The 18,544-nt window shown below is 46.6% G+C and overlaps 1 protein-coding gene across 1 annotated transcript; it reads right to left on the reverse strand.

The window, feature by feature from the left end:
* Window positions 1-2,927: 2,927 nt before the first annotated feature.
* PDE6H (phosphodiesterase 6H) lies at window positions 2,928-4,345 on the reverse strand. The gene is made up of 3 exons (XM_042816323.1): window positions 4,206-4,345; window positions 3,884-3,924; window positions 2,928-3,004 (listed from the first exon to the last, which is right to left on the reverse strand). The coding sequence occupies exons 1-3, from the start codon at window positions 4,343-4,345 to the stop codon at window positions 2,928-2,930; spliced, it is 258 nt and encodes an 85-aa protein (XP_042672257.1).
* Window positions 4,346-18,544: the final 14,199 nt, after the last annotated feature.

An 18,544-nucleotide genomic window follows, 5' to 3' on the forward strand; every position in this document is an offset into this window, starting at 1 on the left:
CAGGAGCATTGCTTCTTAGATGATATCACAGTTAAGACTTTACTGCCTATTGTTTGGAGATAAATAGCTAGTTTTCTCTCATGAGGAGGGGTGACTGGCACTCAGAGATTTCCTAAGGAAAGGATTTTAGAATGAAAAGCCGAGTCATCTGCTTTTCTCAGGACATATTTTGTAAGTAAGTCAGACTAAATTTTTAGGATTTTAAAAATGTATTTTATTATTTTTATTGCTTTTGACATGTTTTTATAGTAAAAGAACAAAGAATAACATATTTCAATGTATATAGACTGAAGTGCTTCTAGAAACTATTTAAATATATTTGCTTTCTTGCACCACAGCCATCTCTTACTACTTGAGAAATTACAGCTTCAGGAGTTACATCTTGTTAGAAAAAAACTCCGAGTCTCAGACAAAACAACCGTGAGAATGTTTTAAAACTCCTAACTCTTTGAACTCCTTACAAAGAAAGGAACAAATGTCATTCCTATTAATGCATACAAATTATTTTAAAAATAACTAACAAACTGTGGTGACTCAAAGCATCTTCTGGCAAAGCTCCTCAGCCAGGCATGGGACAGGGGTATATGTGCGTTCCCATTGGAGGTGTGGTTCTGCTGGGAGCAGGGGTTATGGCAGTCTGATATGGAACTACATCAAGACCTTCCCCTTCGCTGAAACACTTCAGTCTCTGGGCTAAGGAGAGCTTTGCTTTTACCCCAGTGTTTTCTAACTGAGAATCTCACTATTTTTGTACTGCTTTCCCAAGGCCTGGGATGACAAGTGAGCAGAAGAACTAATTTGAAGGTTCTCCTCTTGGTGTACTCCTGCTTAAAAAAGGAAAAGCTCCATGGAAATGGAGGCAGCCAGCTTGCAGGATGTAAATCTGGATCCAGTGGGTCTTTTCACAGACTGAAAAAATGAAATAAGGATTGTATTCTACAGGATAGCGAAATGGGAAGAAAAGCACAAGAGCACTGACATAGGAACATTCACGTTTAGCCACAAAAGGAGAAGGCTAGCACATGCTTGAAGAAAAAATGATATCTGTCTCCTGTTGTAAAAGCTAAATAAAATATCACTTACATTCAGAATATATACAGAAAGAAGAAAAGCCTTAAAAGATATGAAAGGTGCGAGAAATGAGGAGTGAGCAGAAAGGACAGACTTGCCTCTGCCCATGGAAATAGCCGTGTGCAGCAATTAGCTAAATGATACATGACTCCAGTGCTGTGATTGCACTGCTGTTCTGAGCCACTCGTTGCTTTGCTGCTGCTGCTAATGACAGGAGCACTGAATAATAAAAGCTCTACTCTGGGCTGCCAGTGAGAATTTCCTTCAGCTTCTGGTGCTGGAGCTATATTTTACATGAAAACTGCTGGCTTTTACTTCTGCCATGACAGCAGCTGGTAACTATAGCACAGCTGTGGATTTATAGCAATGCTTTATGTGTGGGGATTGATCTTCTAGGCAGGACTTGCTTTCCTCCTCACAGCCATTCCTTGCTGCTCATGAACATTCTCAGCACAGGAAAGACATACCAGGGAGAGGCGGTTTGTATGCACAGAAGCTTGTGAAGCTGAAAGCAGTGATAAAAAATGCTGTCTGCTCTTATGCATATCACGTAGCTACAACAGTGCCTGCTCCTTGCCTCTGACCAAAATGAAAGTCCTTCCTTAGTGCAGGGCAGAAGGGAATGTGGGTGCCTTCACTCACTGCTCACCAGTGCTGAGGCTGCCAGAGACCAGGAGACACAAATCGATGAGGTTAAGTGGATTTGCTCTGTGCTTGCCTGCAAACCCACATCCTAACCTCCCTCTGCCTCCCACCTGCTCCACTCTTATCTCTCCCAGGGGAACATCCAGATGGGCTCTGGAGCTTTGACCTGGCAGAGGGTGAGGAGAAGAGCCTTCCTGCAGCTGAGTGCAATGAGACAGAATTGCCCATGCTAACTAATGCAATGCCATCTTCTGCTAGATGAGACAGAACTACCAACACTATCTGGTGGCAAATGGTAATGATTTTTTGTCTTTGTAACCAGCAGCGTGTCCTTGGAAACAAACTCTTCATGTAAATATGTATGGGCATGGGGACAGTGCAAATGTCATTCAAGGGTCTGCTTTCTAAGGAAAGGACACACAGTGTCCTATGGAGGGTCGTTTCTTTGGCATCACAGCCACTCGGGAGCAAAAAGGAATGAAAAGCAGGATTAATTCATTTAGCTTTTGATCTCGGACACACACATTTTCATTTAACAGGATTACAACAGCCAGAGTCTTGTGACCCATAGCTGGTGGGCAGAGAGAACATTTTCCAAGCCCTTTCCCCCTTTCTTGGTGAGGTGCATCTTAGCAGTAGGTTCCTGGTGGTGAACCCCTGGGGAAGGCTCTCCCACATAAAAACAGCCCAATGTCTGGACTAGTTACTCTGATTCTGATATCTACAGATGAACTCCTGGCAACTAGTTGGTGTCCCAGATAACGTGGGAACATACCCATGGAAATCCTATATTGAAAGCTGTCAGAGAGAGAAGGAAGAAAAAAGAATGAGTTTGATATAATTCGTTCTGGGCATGCATGCACACCCATGCACACACTATCTCAGCTAACCAGAAGAAAAGCTTAAATGAGGCTTCCTATTTTCTCCACACACGTGAAGGTCTACAACAGTGGGAGAAGACAGCGTATGGTGCAGGGAGGCATTAAGACATTTTCAGTAGTTTCTTCATATGGAGCATGCAATCTGTTCAGGGTCCTGAATAACTTCTTTGACAAATTAATTTGCAAAGGACTTTCTCATAACTAGCTCTTACAAAACCATCCTGCTCATGAGCAAGTGGGTATAAGGGCCAGAAATCAGTGTCAAACGTAATAAAGACCAAGCTGGCATCTGTGGAGTCACCAGGTCACACCAGTAGAGATGCTGGAGCCTTAGATGATCCCAAACTGGGCCAGCTCGTGCAGTTCCAGATGGCTGAAAGCTTCCCATGGGCAAATCACCGTGATATCTGCGAAAGAGAGAATGAGAAATGAGTTCTGGAGCAGCACTTCTTGATTTCTATTGTATGAACAGAAAGGCTGATTTACTGAAAAAACATTACAATGTGGGACAAGAAAGAAAAGTGAGACTCCATTTGAAAATTAGATGAATCAATGAGCTCTTTAAATGTGGTACTACTACCAGTCTGAACCAGATCACTGTATTTTCTCCTATGCCATCTTTCTCTGTGAACATGACTATAGTTGCTTCAGTGGTGAGACTGGTGTGAAAATTCATTCTGGTTAAGGGGTTTCTCCTGTTCTTAAAAACTACCTGTAACCAAACTGTGGTATCCTTGAAGATGTGCAGTCTTAAATCAGATGCTGAATGATTTAGTGTAACATGTCCAGGACCTGTAACTCATTGATAGGTGCAGCTGTTGTTTGACTAATTATAAGTCATTCAGTGTGTATTTTTCAGTCCAAAATCAGTACATTACATTCTTAATATTAGGATTTTGGTGATAGCACAAACACTTCTCTAGCTGAGGTTTAGTTAGTGTGATTTCTGCTATTAATAGCTTAGCACTTGGCATTTATTTGAGAACCTCATGCTGCTGAAATTCTTAGTCAGAGTATTAGCAGAAAACAAAGACAAACAGGCCCATTTGCAGCCAAGTGAAAGTATCCAAAAATTGAAGCATGACTAAACAGCCTTTCTGCCTTGTGTATGTAAGCATAAGCATGGCCATGGCAGCTTGCAGAGGGAGCACTGACCTCCTCCAGTGACCCTGAGAGCTGCAAAGAGGCCGGGCAGACGAAGGCCACCCCAGACAGACCTCTACTGTGCTGAAAAGTATGCATTTATGTTCAAGAGGGGCACAACAGCAACATCCTGCAGTGCCTACCTGTGCCCAGCCCCTCCATGCCTGGGATGTCATCTCCAAACCTAGGAAAGAAAAGAGCAGGTGAAGGGTGAATTTGAGACAGCAATACCAAGGGGAGAAGCCCCACAACTCCAGACAGGGAAGGGGGAGTGTGGGCAGCAGATGATGAGGAGCAGCTCTAGGCTCAGGTGGGCCAACACCAGGACAAGAGAGCTGATGGCACTATGGGACAGGAGAAGCCTCCTGGTTCCTTGCCTGGGGGAAGGTGGTGCCACAGGAGCTCAGCTCAGCAGTGAGGAGCAACCCAACTAGAACAGTTTTTTTCTTTCCAAAATACCCTTACCCTTTTACTCCTTTCTTAGGAGGCTTGCTCTTGAACTGCCTTGTCTGTCTCTGCTTGAACTTGGGAGGGCCCTTCCGTGGTGTGGTGGGACCAGTTGGAGCATCTCCAGTGGTAAGGTTGGTAGTGGGGTTCTCGCTCATCGTTCGGCTACTGCCACAAGTATGCCTGACTCAGATCCCTCTATCTGCAAGAGAGTGGCAAGGACTGACACAATATTCTGCTTATCATATCTAGGTACCAAGAGTCTTGTGACAATTATGGGAAGTAAAATTGTGACAGGATTAAACATAAGGATACAAAATATAAAGAAAGACTGTTATGCATACAAAGCAAGCAGTTTAAGCATTGCCTTCCATTGTGAATGCTAGAATTAAGATAACAAACTGTGAACTGTGAAATAGGAATGAAAAGTAACTTAATCCCATAGTTCAGTGACCTGTGGAATCGTAGAGAATTATACCTTTTCTGTCTCAGACATGGCTGGATTATTGGAGACAGGTTTCTGCTGCTGCAGTTTGCCCCATGGTTTGGGCAGGATAGGCAGGTTTAGCCACTATTGTCTTCCAGTTTGCCTTCATGAGAGTAGAGCTAGAGTTTTTTCTTGCTAGTTCTAGATATGACTAGTATTAGGAGCAATAAAGGCATGCTTATGGACTTATGGCTTAGAGATTTATCTTGTTCTTTGGAATCATCATGATATACAACACTTGTTCTTGTATCTGTGCCAACGCATTGTCTTCTGCACAGTGGTGAAGATGGGATGCTGAGCTAGATGGGCCTTTAGTCCGAGTGCAGCTGCACTTAGGGCTTCAAGTTTACCGGTGCCAACCTTATGAGGAATAGCACAGAATTTCTGAAAAATTGTCATTGCAAACTGTGGTTTAGACAGACATTAATTTCTGAGGATTGAGGAGATAAAAGCCTATAACTTTCCACATTATCTGTTGTCCATTTTGATGTTTTGAAGCATTATGTTGCATATATTGACCTCATGACAAAATGGTGCACATGAGGCAAGTTCCACTTCTCAGGGGCTATAGAATTGTCAGGCAGCAGTTCTGGTGTGGGAAAAACCTTTCCTGACTGAGAGCTGCTGCACAGAAAGCCCAGAGAGGACAGCAGGAACTCTCTCCAGTGTCCAAGGGAGAACCCTCAGCTTGATCAAATTCTGTGCTAATTAGTGAGCTAGAGCAGTTTGACCACTCCATTCATGGACAAAAATAATTGCCAGTTTTTCCTCTCCTCCCTGGAGTCACATTCTTCCCCATGACCATTATATAACTCCTGTCTCCAAGTTTCTATCCCTGTGCAGCCAGGCTGATGGAATAGCTGATGGAATTAACTTCAGGATTTTGGTACTAAAAGATAATCCTATTATGTCATCATAATGCTCAGGCCTAATCCCCAGTATCACCTGCAGTGACACTCCAGACTTCTAATGTCAGAACTATAAATGCCATCAAAAATGAGTGGTTTTTTTTTTTTTGGTTTAGAGAATAGTCCGCATCTTTGTCAGTGCCTGAAAGAGCCAGAGTGCTGAAAACAAAGCCTGAGATGGAAGGAGAAACAGCATCCAAACAATCCTTCTGTGTCACTGGCAGACAAGAGCAAGGTGAAGAGCCGTGTTTCTGTATCTGTGGCAGTCTGAGAATACTTCTCCCCTGACATCCTTCCATCTGTGATAGCAGTAGAATGGATCCTCATGAAAACACCTAGAGGCATGCTAGTTCTCCTGTTGCTTGTGGCCAGGCTCTTGTCTCAGCTGTAACATCCCGTGCAGGAGGCTGGAAAGGTTCCAGCAGCCCCAAATGGAGCAGCAGATGGTTGTGTCTGCAGCTGAAGGATGCACAGATGCTATTCCTTTGCCTGTAACACAACTATTCCCAAGCACACAGTGTGCCCACAAACACAGGGACCAGCTTAATTCAGAGAAGTTGCTGGTTTGGCTGATCTCTGAAGAACCTGAGCAATTCCCAGTATTTATGGCTCTATTCTCGCAGCGTGGTGGCTGGACAGGCACATGCTGTCACCTTCATTTCTTGCAGAAAGGGACAGGAGGTGCAGTGATTGGAGCTTCTGTATCCTTGGCACCCCTTACAAGGGCTGCTCCCAAAAGTACAACCGGTGAAACAAACTGGCTAGCAGATTTCCAACCCTTTGTCCTGACAGCCAAAATTTGTAAGAGGCAACTGAGCTCAGACTTAGTTCCCAACTCATGTTGCCAACTGCTGTCTGCCAGCATGGTACCTTAATCACAAAATGGTCATTGAAGGCAATTCCCCGTAGTTCTTTGAGTCTGTACCTTCATTCCATTGAGAAATATCAATGGGAAGATACAGTCCTTGGAATTTAATTGGTCCCAATCCAAAGTAGCTGTGTCCACATACAGCTACTTCTATACCTAAGATTTGGGATAGAAAAGGATCTCCCGAAATCACACTTCATCCTCTTATATACATGAATTCAAGAAACAGCATTCAAGATAATGGAAAGGGACAATTCTATTACCTTCCTTACCAGTATCCCTCTACCCATTCTTCCCACATATCACCAAAAGAAAGGGCAGAGGCAGGAAGCAGCCTCAGTGTCACAGAACAGCCTCCACCTGGCAGAAGGAATCTAGCTTCCCTCCCACCATGGAGCTGGCGGGACTTGCTTGCCATCACCCACAGGCAGAGGTGCCTTGGTTCATGCTGGAGCCCACCCTTTTCCAGTTCCCACTCCTCGTTATCAGCTGCCCCTGCCTTGGGATGGCATATTCCCAGCGGTGTTTCCCAAGTTCCCTGTACCTGGTTATTTGGCTGGTCCCTGGTCCCACACCAGGCAGATAGTTGATCAATGCTGGGTGCAGATGAGTCTCCTCTGTCCCCTATAGGTGTTACGCAGCCCCAGGGCTTCCCAGGCTGTTGGAGCTCCTCAGCTGCTGCCGGTGCTGGGATGCAACTTGTGGGCAAGAGCAGCTGTGGACATGCAGGCTGCTGGGGAACAAGATGTTCTTCCACACACTTCCTCTGCCCCCTCCTCTGACAAGGAGTTACTAATTGCCCCTGACAGTATTTCTGTTCAGTTCAGGGCTTAATCCTTGGGGTAAGAGCCTTGCTTGTGTCCAACTGCTAATTATACCTAATGCGCATTAATGTGCTTATCTCAATTGCGTCAGATATCCCACCTCTGGGTTGCTGGCCAGGTTAATCATCCTTCTTTTACTTCTCTTTGAACCTAAAGAGGCTTGAATACTACTGTCAAGTGCTGACTCTCTAATCTGCCTCCTCTTGCCCCTTAATCTCTGATCTGCTATGGAAAATTTCCCTGGCAGATAATGCAGATGCCTCACTTGACTTTCTTCAGACAGATTCAGCACAGAGTCTCTTCTTTCTTTATCAGATAACTTCAGGTACGGAATCCACCATGTGCCTGGTGTCTTTATGGTGCTGCAAGGGTGTCAGACACAGAGCCCTCCATGCAGTGATGCACTGGGAATACACAGAATGCAGGAGGAAATACCCTCAATTTTTCAATCCTTTGGATAATTATTTCTTGACCTCATGAGAGCCACAGGCATTTTCCTTGCAGACAGGCTTTCACTGGGGCATAATGAATCCAGTATAAGATGCCTGGGGGGAGTCTCGGAGGCAGTCTTAGTCTCTTGAGTTGGCTAGTCATAGACATGGAAACAGCACATGCATGTCCAGCCCTTTCTGATCCAGTGCTCTAGACAAGATCTCACAGCTCTTCTTAAAGTGTTAAGACCACAAACAAATGAAAGATGGACTCCAGAAGACAGGAACACACATCAAGTTGAACTGTATTCCCACAAAAGCTTCCCAGATGGCGATTACTGGAAAGACTATCTCAGTTAGGGGGTGACATCAAAAGACGGATTCATTCACATGGGCGATGCAGTGCTGCTTAGTACGAGCTTCCCACTGATGTGCCCTATGCCCTAATCATCCCTGGGAACTCCAGGAGTGAGCCCACAGCCAGGCACTGCCAACAAACCCCTCTGAGGACTGCCCAGCCTCAAAAATAGTGTGGTCCTGGGGGATGGTGGAGCCTGGGACACACCAGTGCTGCAGCATGTGCCCTGATGCCCCAGCAGCCAGCCCTAACAGTAGGAGGAAACAGCAACAACTGTGCAGAAACACAACTACCTCTCTCAGCTACTGGGTGCACTCACGTTTTCCAAGCATGAAAATCCAAGCTAGGAAAAGACACCAGCTTCTCTTGCACATACCCCTCCCCCCCCCCCCCCCACTTATTCCATCGAGCTCCTTAAAAATACTCACAGTCCTAAAGGCTCCTCTTGCAAACCATTCAACTCCTGTCCTGCAGCCTGGGTAGAAAAAAGTCTCGAGGTGTCCTGCCTCCCACAGATATACCCTGCCAGCAGGTGACATCAGGGCACCAGGCGCCAATCAGAAATAGGCCCACGTGGGGCAGTGCGTGACCTTGGTGCCCTGCAGGTACAGAAAGGAAAGAGTTGGGGCTTCAGCTCTAATTCCAGCCCAGCGAAACCCCACTGGCAGTAATACGCATTATTCTGTGCGGGGCTTCATACCTCCAGTGCATTTCTGTTGCCCATTGTGGCTGCCTGGGAGAACTGTGCAAGAGATTTGGAAAAAAAGTGAGAGGTATCTGCAGATAAGAAGAACCAGGGTCCTACTGGAAAGTGCTAGAAGATCATTTTCATCCTCAGCTGCAGCAGCACTGTGTGGCTTTAGCCTAACCTCAGGGCAAAGTTGCAGTGCTCTGGGTGTACTGGCTCTGGTGAAGGTCTGCTCACATAACCTCACTGTGCATCCAGCTAAACTAAAAGAGGGGAGATTTAGGTTAGATGTTAGGGGGGAATTCTTCACTCAGAGGACAGTGAGGCACTGGCACAGCTGCCCAGAGAGGCTGCGGGTGCCCCACACCTGGAGTTCAAGGCTAGGTTGCATGGGGCCCTGTGCAGCTTGAGATGGTGGGTGGCAGCCCTGCCCACAGCACGGAGTGGAGTTGGGTGGGCTTTGAGGTGCCTTCCAACCTGAACTATTTTGTGATTCTATGTCAAGGACAGGAGCTGCCTAGCATGAGGGGCCCTGGCAGAAGGGTCTGGCACAGCATCAGTCTGCTGCTGAGCCAGAGCCCACAGACGAGGCCCCTGGCCTTCCAGATGGCTGAAAGTAAAGGAGATAAATTCTTACTGAGACTCTGGGATTACATTTAGAACAATCGATAAGGTCCTACCCCTAAGAGTGGACACAGGGAGTTAAATCCTGAGTGCAGCTGAGGACCTGCCCATCAAGCATAGAGGCAGCAGAGAAAAAAAGTTCCACGTGTTTGGGGATGATCATGCAGCTTTTGGAGACTTTGCAATTCTTTCTGGGCATAGGAGGAGGAGATGGGGGCAGCAATGCTGGAGTTTAAGAAATGTCTGCATAATGCTCTCAAATATACGGACTGGTTTTTGGGGGCTGCTGTGTTGAGCCAGGAGTCGGATTAGATGATCCTTATGGGTCTCTTCCAACTCAAGATACTCTGTGATTCTGTGATCACGTTGGCGTTGCCTCTTTCCTTGCACTTGCACACAAACACACTGAGGCTGATGGTACTCAGCAGCTCCTGACAGCAAAATTGATTTCTGTGGGCAGGAACCTGCCTGTATGGATATAAACAGGTGCAGCCCACTAGCAGCAGGCTCCATCCCATCCCTGCTGCTCATTCCCATGCCTCCATCTGCTTCAGTCAGGTTTCTGGGGCTCCCCCTCCCTCTCTGCCTTCTCCTGTGTGGGCAGAGCTGCTGGGAAAATTGGCTTTGCAGCCCCCAGTCCTTGTAGTCCTTTTGCTTGTATTCTTCTTGCCTCCTCCTCCCTGCTGTTCTGAGATCTTGCAGGCTTCCTTTTCTTAACCTTATAAATTTACATGTTTCCAGGCTGTTTGTTTTTGAAATATTCCTTTTGTTTTCCTGTTTTTCCAGGGAAAGCAGGCCCATTTCTCTTTATAAAAGCGGATATATGGGAAAAAAATTTCCAGTGCTCCTTAAGTAGTGTGGCAGAAACTCCCAGAGCAGTTCTGCTTGTTGTGTTCTCTCCTATTCTCCACCATGATCAGGTCAATCTCCGTCTCCTCTCCTTCCTTCTCCTCTCTGCTTTGCTCCTTTTGTAGAGCTGCAGGCACCAGCCCTACGACTTAACTGGACAAGGACATTTGCCTAGGAATAGGGTACCTGTTTATAGAATCATACAATTACAGAATCATGAAGGTTGCAAAAGACCTCTAAGAACACCTAATCCAACTGTCAGCCCATCCCACCATGCCCACTAACCATGTCCTCAGTGCCACATCCACATGGTTCTGGAACACCTCCAGAGATGGTGACTCTGCCACCTCCTTGGGCAGCCTCAATACTCTTTCAGAGAATAAGTTTATCTGATGTACAACTTAAACCTCCCATGGTGCAGCTTAAAGCCATTACCTCTTGTTGACGATCCCTTCCCAGCCCACAGTCCCTATCCCTACACCAGCCCAGGCTCTAGGACCACAGCAGCAGCCATTGCACCCAGAGCAGATCTCCAGGAGCTGCAGGGCTGTGTGGTGTCTGGTTTCCCAAAGGGAAACTATGAGCTTCATCACCTTTGGCCGGGTTTGTCCCTATTCTAAGGAATAGCTTAAAGACATCTCTGAGGTTTTTGACCCTATTTATGAGCTGTGTAGCCATGGCAACTGTAGTTATACCAGAAATAGCAGCTTGTTTGAATGACAGAGAGTGCAAGTTTACAAGACAGTGACTTTTCCAGGGCCACTGTGCTTGTGGGACTGTGGAAGGTAATCCTTGTCAGGGGTCAGGCTGAGGATGGAGTGGCTGAGGACTACAATAGCTCTATTGAAACAAATTTCTACGATCTCATATCAGGTGCTTCTGAGATGTTGTGCTGTATTGATAGAGTGTGATTGCTTGCAATACAGGCATACCTGGCTGGGAACTGCTGGGGGATTTCCGTGGGTAAGCACAGGTTTCCTACCTTCAGAGGCACAGCCTACCAAGTGCTTCTGCATCCCTGGCAGGAGGACAGATGTAGGACCTGAATTGGGAAAGTGATTGCCTGTTAGTTTTGTAGGTCAGTGAGGTTGTCATGTCAACAGTACTTCAGTGGGAAGCTTGGTGCACTGAGGTGTCTGCAAAAGAAATTTCACATAGAATCATAGAATGATTTGAGTTGGAAAGGACCTTTAAAGATCATCTGATCCAATTCCCCTGCAATGAACAGGGACACCTACAGCTAGAACAGGGTGCTCAGAGCCCCTCCAGCCTGGCTTTGTCTCCAGGGATGGGGCTTCCATCACCTCTCTGTGCAACCTGTGCCAGTGCCTCACCACCCTGACTGTAAAAAAACTTGCTGCAACCCTCCTTCCCCACTGTTCACCATGTCCCCAGCAGTCTGTGATGGTGTAGCTGCAAATATACATAACTGCAGATGCATGCAAACCAGCTCATCACAACTGCAGAGAAGGCGGCACCTTCATGGCATGTTGCATTGTCCTTCCTTCAGGTCATGCGCTCTGGTTTCAGGACAAAGCACCTGACAGCCTGCAGTAAGCACAGTAGTTTGCTGACTCTGGGGATCTGCGCTTCTGTTGTGCTGAGTGCCCCTGCGCTCAGCTTGCAGAGCAGCCTGCACTTGGATCTCATTTCCACTCATGCCATGGAGACTGCTTTGTTGGTAGGGTGGGGGTGGCAGAGGCCAAGATTTGCTCCTCCACTGCCAAGGCTCCAGAGAGAGATTTCCATGGGCAGTCTGGAGAAATATGTCCTTTGAGGAAATGTAAATCAAGCCTCTGGCAACACACGGATGAATTCCCAGCACAGCTGCAGCTGCTGTTTCCTCCTGGAGCCGCTCGGTGGTTCAGTGCCTCTCACAGCCCGATGCCTCATATCTGAGCTGTCCGACCATCCTGCTGTCCCAGGGCTCCCTCAGGAAAAATTAAGTCCTCGCCTTTCTCCTTCAATCAAGGTGCTCAATTCATGCATGCCAGCAGAGCATCGTAGAACCCGAGCTCTCAGGCACCAACACTTGAGGATGTGCTTGCTTTTTGTAGCAGGTGACATAAATCCTGCGTAGCTGTCATGCACTTCATTAGCTACCAGCTACATTTCCTTGCTTCTACGCAGTGAGCCTGGCCTTTCTTTGAGGGGGTAACAAAGTCTTGCCACATAACGCTAACAAGGAGTACATGGCTAGGGTTTTGTTAACTCACACCAACCTTTCCATGATTGGTACTAATAAATACAGAAGCTGATGTACACAAATTGCACAGAGCTGCAGACCAGAACCAGCCGCCCCAACATCTGCCATAGGAGCCATGAGCGTGGCCGTGAAGCACAAAGAGCTCCACACTGTGTAACTGCGCTGTGATTTATCACCTGGGAGCATCCCCTGCCCATTGCTGACCTGTCCCAGGAGAAAGCAGTAACGTTACTGAGCGTCCTTCCTGTGCACTGACACTGCTTAAACGTCTGCAGCCAGGCTGCTGGTAATGCTGCAAGGGGACTGTGTTTGTTAGATCAAAAAGCTTCCTTTCTTTTCTGTTCTTGCTCTGTCAACAATTGAAAGATGTTTTTTTTATTTTATTATTTCCCCCCAAATACCATTTAGCAAACAAGTTTAAAGTCCTGAACTATGACCTGGCATTTTTTCATTTTTCTGAACAAGCACAAGGAGTTAACCTTCCTGTCTATGTGGCTGCCAGTAGGCAGAGCACGTGGTCAGTCTTAAAAATGCACCTCAACAGCAGTTTTTACAGCGGTGTCTCCAGGATCTTCCTTAGAATTTTCTCCTCCCATTACTGACTCCTTCCGTATAAATTAGATGCCATACACCTGCATGCAGTGATTCAGTGATCCACTAGCACTCACTTAACATGTTCATGCCTTGAATTAAGCGTGGAGGTAACACTGTTTAGCTTTATTGCTAAGAAGAAAAACAGAAGAGCCAGCAAGAGGGTGTCTTTATTTAAATCAGATAATTCCAGTGCTTTTTCAGTTTGAAATAGTGAAGCAAGTGACTCAGTGTCACTGGGCTATGAAGAAGTAACTGCACACAAGTCAGCTCCAGATGTCTCCTCTCCTGACAGCTCCCCTTCTCTTGCTCTGAAGGATCGATTCTCTCTCCTTGGCAACCAGCAGCCCAATCCAGAGAGGCTCCTCTAAAACGTTTTGGTGAAATGTTTCTTTCTTCTTAAGGAGACACATCCATTACTGTGGCTTGCACACCACACTACAGACATGCTCTTCTTTTCTCCTCCTCCCAGATAAAAGCACTGCCTTGCAATCTCATTCAACTCAGCTCTTTGCCACCACCACCATAATTAGGATCGTTTTTTGAAGTAACAGCTGAGGCTCTCAAACAGAACTGATTGCTGCTGGGGAGCATCCCACATTCTCCTCGGGAACATTCAGCTAATGGGCAGAGGAGGCAGCTCTTCCAGCCCCATTAGCTGGTCTCCTGGGTGGCTGCACACCTTCCAGGCACACTGATGCTGAATGCTCCAGCTGCCATGCGATAGCTGATCCCTGGTGAAATGACTGTGGAAGGGGGAAGAGCCAAGAGATGGAAGTGTAAATCACACTGAAAAAAAAAATAAAAATTCTTCTTTTACAGCTGAGGTCTATGGCCAGGGATTAAGGCTGAGGTTCTCTCCTCAGGGTTTCATAAGTCTTTAGGTTTCACTGTTTTAAGTTTTTTATTTTTATGTGATGGTTTTGATTGGCACACCTCAGCCTTTCTATTAGTGTAGATCCTTGCTTTCATGCTTGCTTGTGAGTGGAGGTGCACCTCTCATCAACTGAGTTTGAGCCTCTTACTGTGAGGCTGCTCTGTGGCACGGGCTTGGGGCTCCAGCCACTTCTAGGTCCAGTCAAATATGATAAGCACATCACAGAATCACAGAATCGTAGACTATCCCAAGTTTGAAGGATCTGGTTCCAGACGGGACCGCCCAAAACTCAAACCCTATGTCTGAGAGCACGGCTCAGAGATGAAGTGAACTGTTCAGGAGTTGTCATTGCACACCCGGCTTACTCATGTTGCACAAAGGATATAGTGGCAGGTTCACATCCACAGAGATCAATTTGCAGGGTCCATAGCTGAAGGCGTATGGTGACTGTAAAGGTTAAAGCTGGTTATAGAGGAAAATGAAAAAAAGGAAGGAAAGAGAGAGAGAAGGGAGAACGTTTCCCTGGTGACCAGCTGGGAATGGCAACAACGAGCTCCCATTGGAGCAGAGGTGCTGCAGGTGATGATGAGGAAGATGATAAAGATGGCAATTTATTGCCATGTTTTCCCTTAGCAAGACATGCTTTTGATCAGGACCCTCTTAAGCTCCCTACTGATTGTCCTCGGCTATGAGGCTATGATTCCGTTAGCTCTGAGAGAATTCTAATTGCATGCAAATGTTGTTGAGCTTCTGTATATATATGTTTTGGATGGCAGCTACTGAGAGTTTAAATAGCTGCTACCTACTTTGTTGAGCATAACATTTTCTCTTTTATATCCCTAAGTCTACAAAACAAGAGGCAAAGAAGGAGAGGGAGGAGAGCAATTCTCACTCCAGTGCTTTCCATGAGACCAGCACAAAACCACTGTGGGGGCTGGCAAGGGTACAGCTGTGGGATCCGCAGTGGGAACAGCACAAGTGCAGTAAAGCAGAACTGTTGCCACAGTGCCCAGAGCAGCACTGTGCTGAACACCAAGGCATGTACAGCACTGGAGAGCCAGCGGGAGCCTGGGCACTGCCTTGCTCTGAGCCTGAATTTCAGCACCAATCCAGGCTCCCTGCTGAGATGAGTGTTCAGCACGGGCAAGGCAGGGTGCAGCTGGCAAGGAGATTTGCTAAAGCCAGCGGGGAAAAAGAGGATGCCACATCTTTCCTAATTTAGTCCCAGTTTCAGCTCTGGCTGCTTCAGAGGGAAGCCACAGCACACGGGGCATGCTTGGATAAATACCTCCCTAACACTCTGCCCAGGGATCAGCTTAGGGCTGAGATTTGATTGCACATAGTGAGATCTGACCTTACATAACCACTTCTAAGAAGCCCCCTGAGGTTGCTTCCTACCCAACAACCGCTGAGAGATGTGAGATGGGCGCAGCTCTCCTCCATGCAGGCATTCAGAAGAGGGACTCCAGCCCTTGGGGAAGGAATGTTCCCACACCTATTACCTTCCTTCCTGTCTCCCCTTCACTCCTTCCACCTTCACTGCCCTCTCCTTAAGTGGGCTGCAGTAACCATCCTTAGCCTATCTCAGGATGGCCTCTGGATTTCCTCCATGCTCTATTTGCCTTTGCTCCCCCAGCTCCAGCCAAGCCCTCTCCCTCTCCTTGCCCTGCTGATCTCCCTATGGCCAGCAAGGCATGCAGGAACAACATGTGAAGATTTTGAGTGCCTTCAGGCTAGAGATGGGGGTTATGGGATTAGCACGTTAACTGGCTTGAAAGCTACTTAAGCAAGCATTACATTTCCAATCTCCTCTCCATCTTTCAAGGAAATCTCTTCTGGAGGAGGTGGAAAGACGGAGCACCCAGTCACGTGTTGTGAAGTCAGCTCCTTGGCCAGCTGACAGCCCAAAGGGTGCGCTGGAGGCACCTGTATGTGATCTAAGGAGGAGGAAGGGCCTCCACACAGTACAGGGATACTTGGCCCGGGGACACCCGTGGCTCAAACAGATGCTGTCCTTACAGCACTCACTGACATTAGTTTGCTGCACTGTGAGGTCTTCTTGGTGCATTGCTCATAGCCTCAGTGGAAATGGCAAAAAGCTTGAGGGGGAGGCAAAGCTCAGGACAGAGACAGAATTTGGCAGTGTTGTTCATTAGAGAGCAATGCAAGCGAGCAACACTGTGCATGGAGTTCATCACAGATGAAAATGAATAGCTGCGAAGCAAAATATTTAACAAGAGTAGTGGGAAAAGATATTGCACTACAGAGCCTCTTAAAACTACAAAAATGGATTCCTTGCCCATGGAATCATAGAATTATTAAGGCTGGGAAGATCACTATGATCATCTAGTCCAATCATCAGCCCATCACCACCATACCACTAAACTATGTCACTCAGTATGAGATCTACATCTTTTCGTGAACGCTTTCCAGGATGGTGACTCCATCACATCACTGGGCAACCTGCTCCAATGCCTCACCAGACAGAACTCTGTATTCTCCTCCCTGGTGCTTCCAGCCTAGGAAATTTCAGCTCAAAAATAAACACTTTACAAATAAAGAGTGGGTGAAAATACAAGATTATAACAGGTGATGTTTTCCTCAGTTAATCACTTCTAAAAGCCATGAAACAGTTCAGTTCCTCAAATTCAGACACCTCTTATGTGGAGCATGGAGATGACATTTAGCAGCAGTGGAACACCATGTGAAAAAAAAAAAAAAAAGCCACCACAGAAGTGCTGGACAGCTGATGGCAGCAATCCAAACACAAAGAGAAGAATAATGCCATGCCTTATCTTTTCTTAAAGTTTTCAAGAAATCTCAAGGTGGGTTGGATCCAATAAGCTTCCACAGAAAGCATTTGACTATTAGCAGTAAAGGCTGTGTAGGTGAAGGATATACGCTTCAAATATTGAATAAGGTTTTCCTGTTCCTGGCCAAGGGGTTGGAACTAGTTATCTTTGAAGCCCCTTGCAATCCAAGTCATTCTGAGATTCTGTAATTCCGTAAGTTTGGATGCTAGTGGTTGGTCGTGTGTATTAGTGTGGTCAACCAATTCTATGACTGACTGTGGTCAGAGGAGATCAAATGAATAAGAACTAGTAATAACATTTTATTTAATAACTTCAGATATTATTTTTCAACTAAAGTCACGTTTGAAATATTGCCATTCTTTTGCAATCAAGCAAGGCACTATCAAGACATTGTCCTTGCTTGCTTCTGTCACAGGCTAAGAAGTGGCTGCAGTTTGACAAAGTCTGCCAAGAGATGGTCTTCATTGCATGGCATCAGATTGTCACAGATCAAATACTTGGTGGTAGAGATTTGCTTTCAGTGATATTCTGCTGCAACATAGTTCAAAACCTGCCTTTTTTTTCCAGCAGATCAGTGACGTGGTTCCCCAGCGGGATGCCGGATATGCCAACCTGAAGGATGCTGCCTGGTTTCTAAGCTCCCATCTGCTCACCATGGTGCGTATCCAATGTCTGCAGTTCCTTCTCACCCCACTTACTAACAGGAAGATGAAGCAAAGAGCAATGACATTTATCCATGATTACATGCTGGCTAATTTCTAATCTAGGGATAAAACCTGTTTCTCTTGTGTTCTGGGCATTCATGCCAACATAAGTTGAGTGTACATATTCAAGTGTACGTCCCTGTACCTCTCTGCACATTTGTGGGTGTACTGGTCTCGATGCACGCTCACATACATTTAGAAATAGTGCATATACAGCACTGGTCTCTGCACATGGCCACTAAAGCCAAGGAAACCACAAATCAGGGTGTAACCAAATGGTAACCACAACCCTTGCACCTTCGCAGCAAAGGTGTTCTTGTCTCTAATGTAAACTGGTGATTCGACTGAAATTGGAGAGTGAGTCTAGACACCACAGGAGGTGAGGCTAAAGGCTGATTTACAAGAGGCATGGGCTGCAAAAGAAGACCATAGTTAGCACTTCCAGCTGTCTAAATGTTGCCCAGGCCAACACTGTTCATGCCAGGCAGTTTGAGCTGCCGTAACTTGGCATGGTCAAGGAAGACACTTGTTCTATGCTTTCCCAATCTGCACTCCCACGCAGCCCCTTCTCTTTGCTAGCACAGGTGAACAAGGCTGGGAAACTGATCTGGGTTTAAAGCTCACTGACAGATAGTTATGTGTCTGCTTACCAGGTTTTGGCAGGTATGTCTTAAACTGAGCACAGCGCTGTATGCACAGAATCATAGAATGGTTTGGGTTAGAAGGGTCCTCGAAGCCCACCCAGCTCCACCAACTGCTGTGGGCAGGGCTGCCACCCATCAGCTCAGGTTGCCCAGGGCCCCATCCAAGCTGTCCTTCAATGCCTCCAGTGATGGGGCACCCACAGCTTCTCTGAGCAGCCTGTGACAGTGTTCTGTTCAGTTCTGCTGTATTGTCCCATGAGGAGGATGAGATAGGAGTGAGAAAGAACAGCAAAGCATTAAGCAGTTTCTCTTGGTCGGGAACAAATTAATGGAGGCTTAAAATGACTCTGGGGCTACAACCCTGACTCAGTGAGAATCCACTGTCAGCCAGATATGTGCCCTGTTTGTCCCCTGAAAAGCATGAGGTCAGAATCAAAGTGCCACCCACAGCTTGAGTTAAAGATAAGATAGGTTTGGAAAATCAG

Source organism: Centrocercus urophasianus, unplaced genomic scaffold (assembly GCF_019232065.1).
Source record: "Centrocercus urophasianus isolate 14NV4802_14NV808 unplaced genomic scaffold, USGS_Curo_1.0 seq_15, whole genome shotgun sequence".
Classification (NCBI taxonomy): domain Eukaryota; kingdom Metazoa; phylum Chordata; class Aves; order Galliformes; family Phasianidae; genus Centrocercus; species Centrocercus urophasianus.

Excerpts from the sequence above, each read along its gene's own strand:
- PDE6H (XM_042816323.1), bottom strand. The coding sequence starts at position 4,345 with ATGAGCGAGAACCCCACTACCAACCTTACCACTGGAGATGCTCCAACT. Across the intron at positions 3,925-4,205 it reads CCTAAGAAAGGAGTAAAAGG|GTTTGGAGATGACATCCCAG; the intron begins GTAAGGGTATTT and ends TTTCTTTCCTAG. Across the intron at positions 3,005-3,883 it reads CATGGAGGGGCTGGGCACAG|ATATCACGGTGATTTGCCCA; the intron begins GTAGGCACTGCA and ends TCTCTTTCGCAG.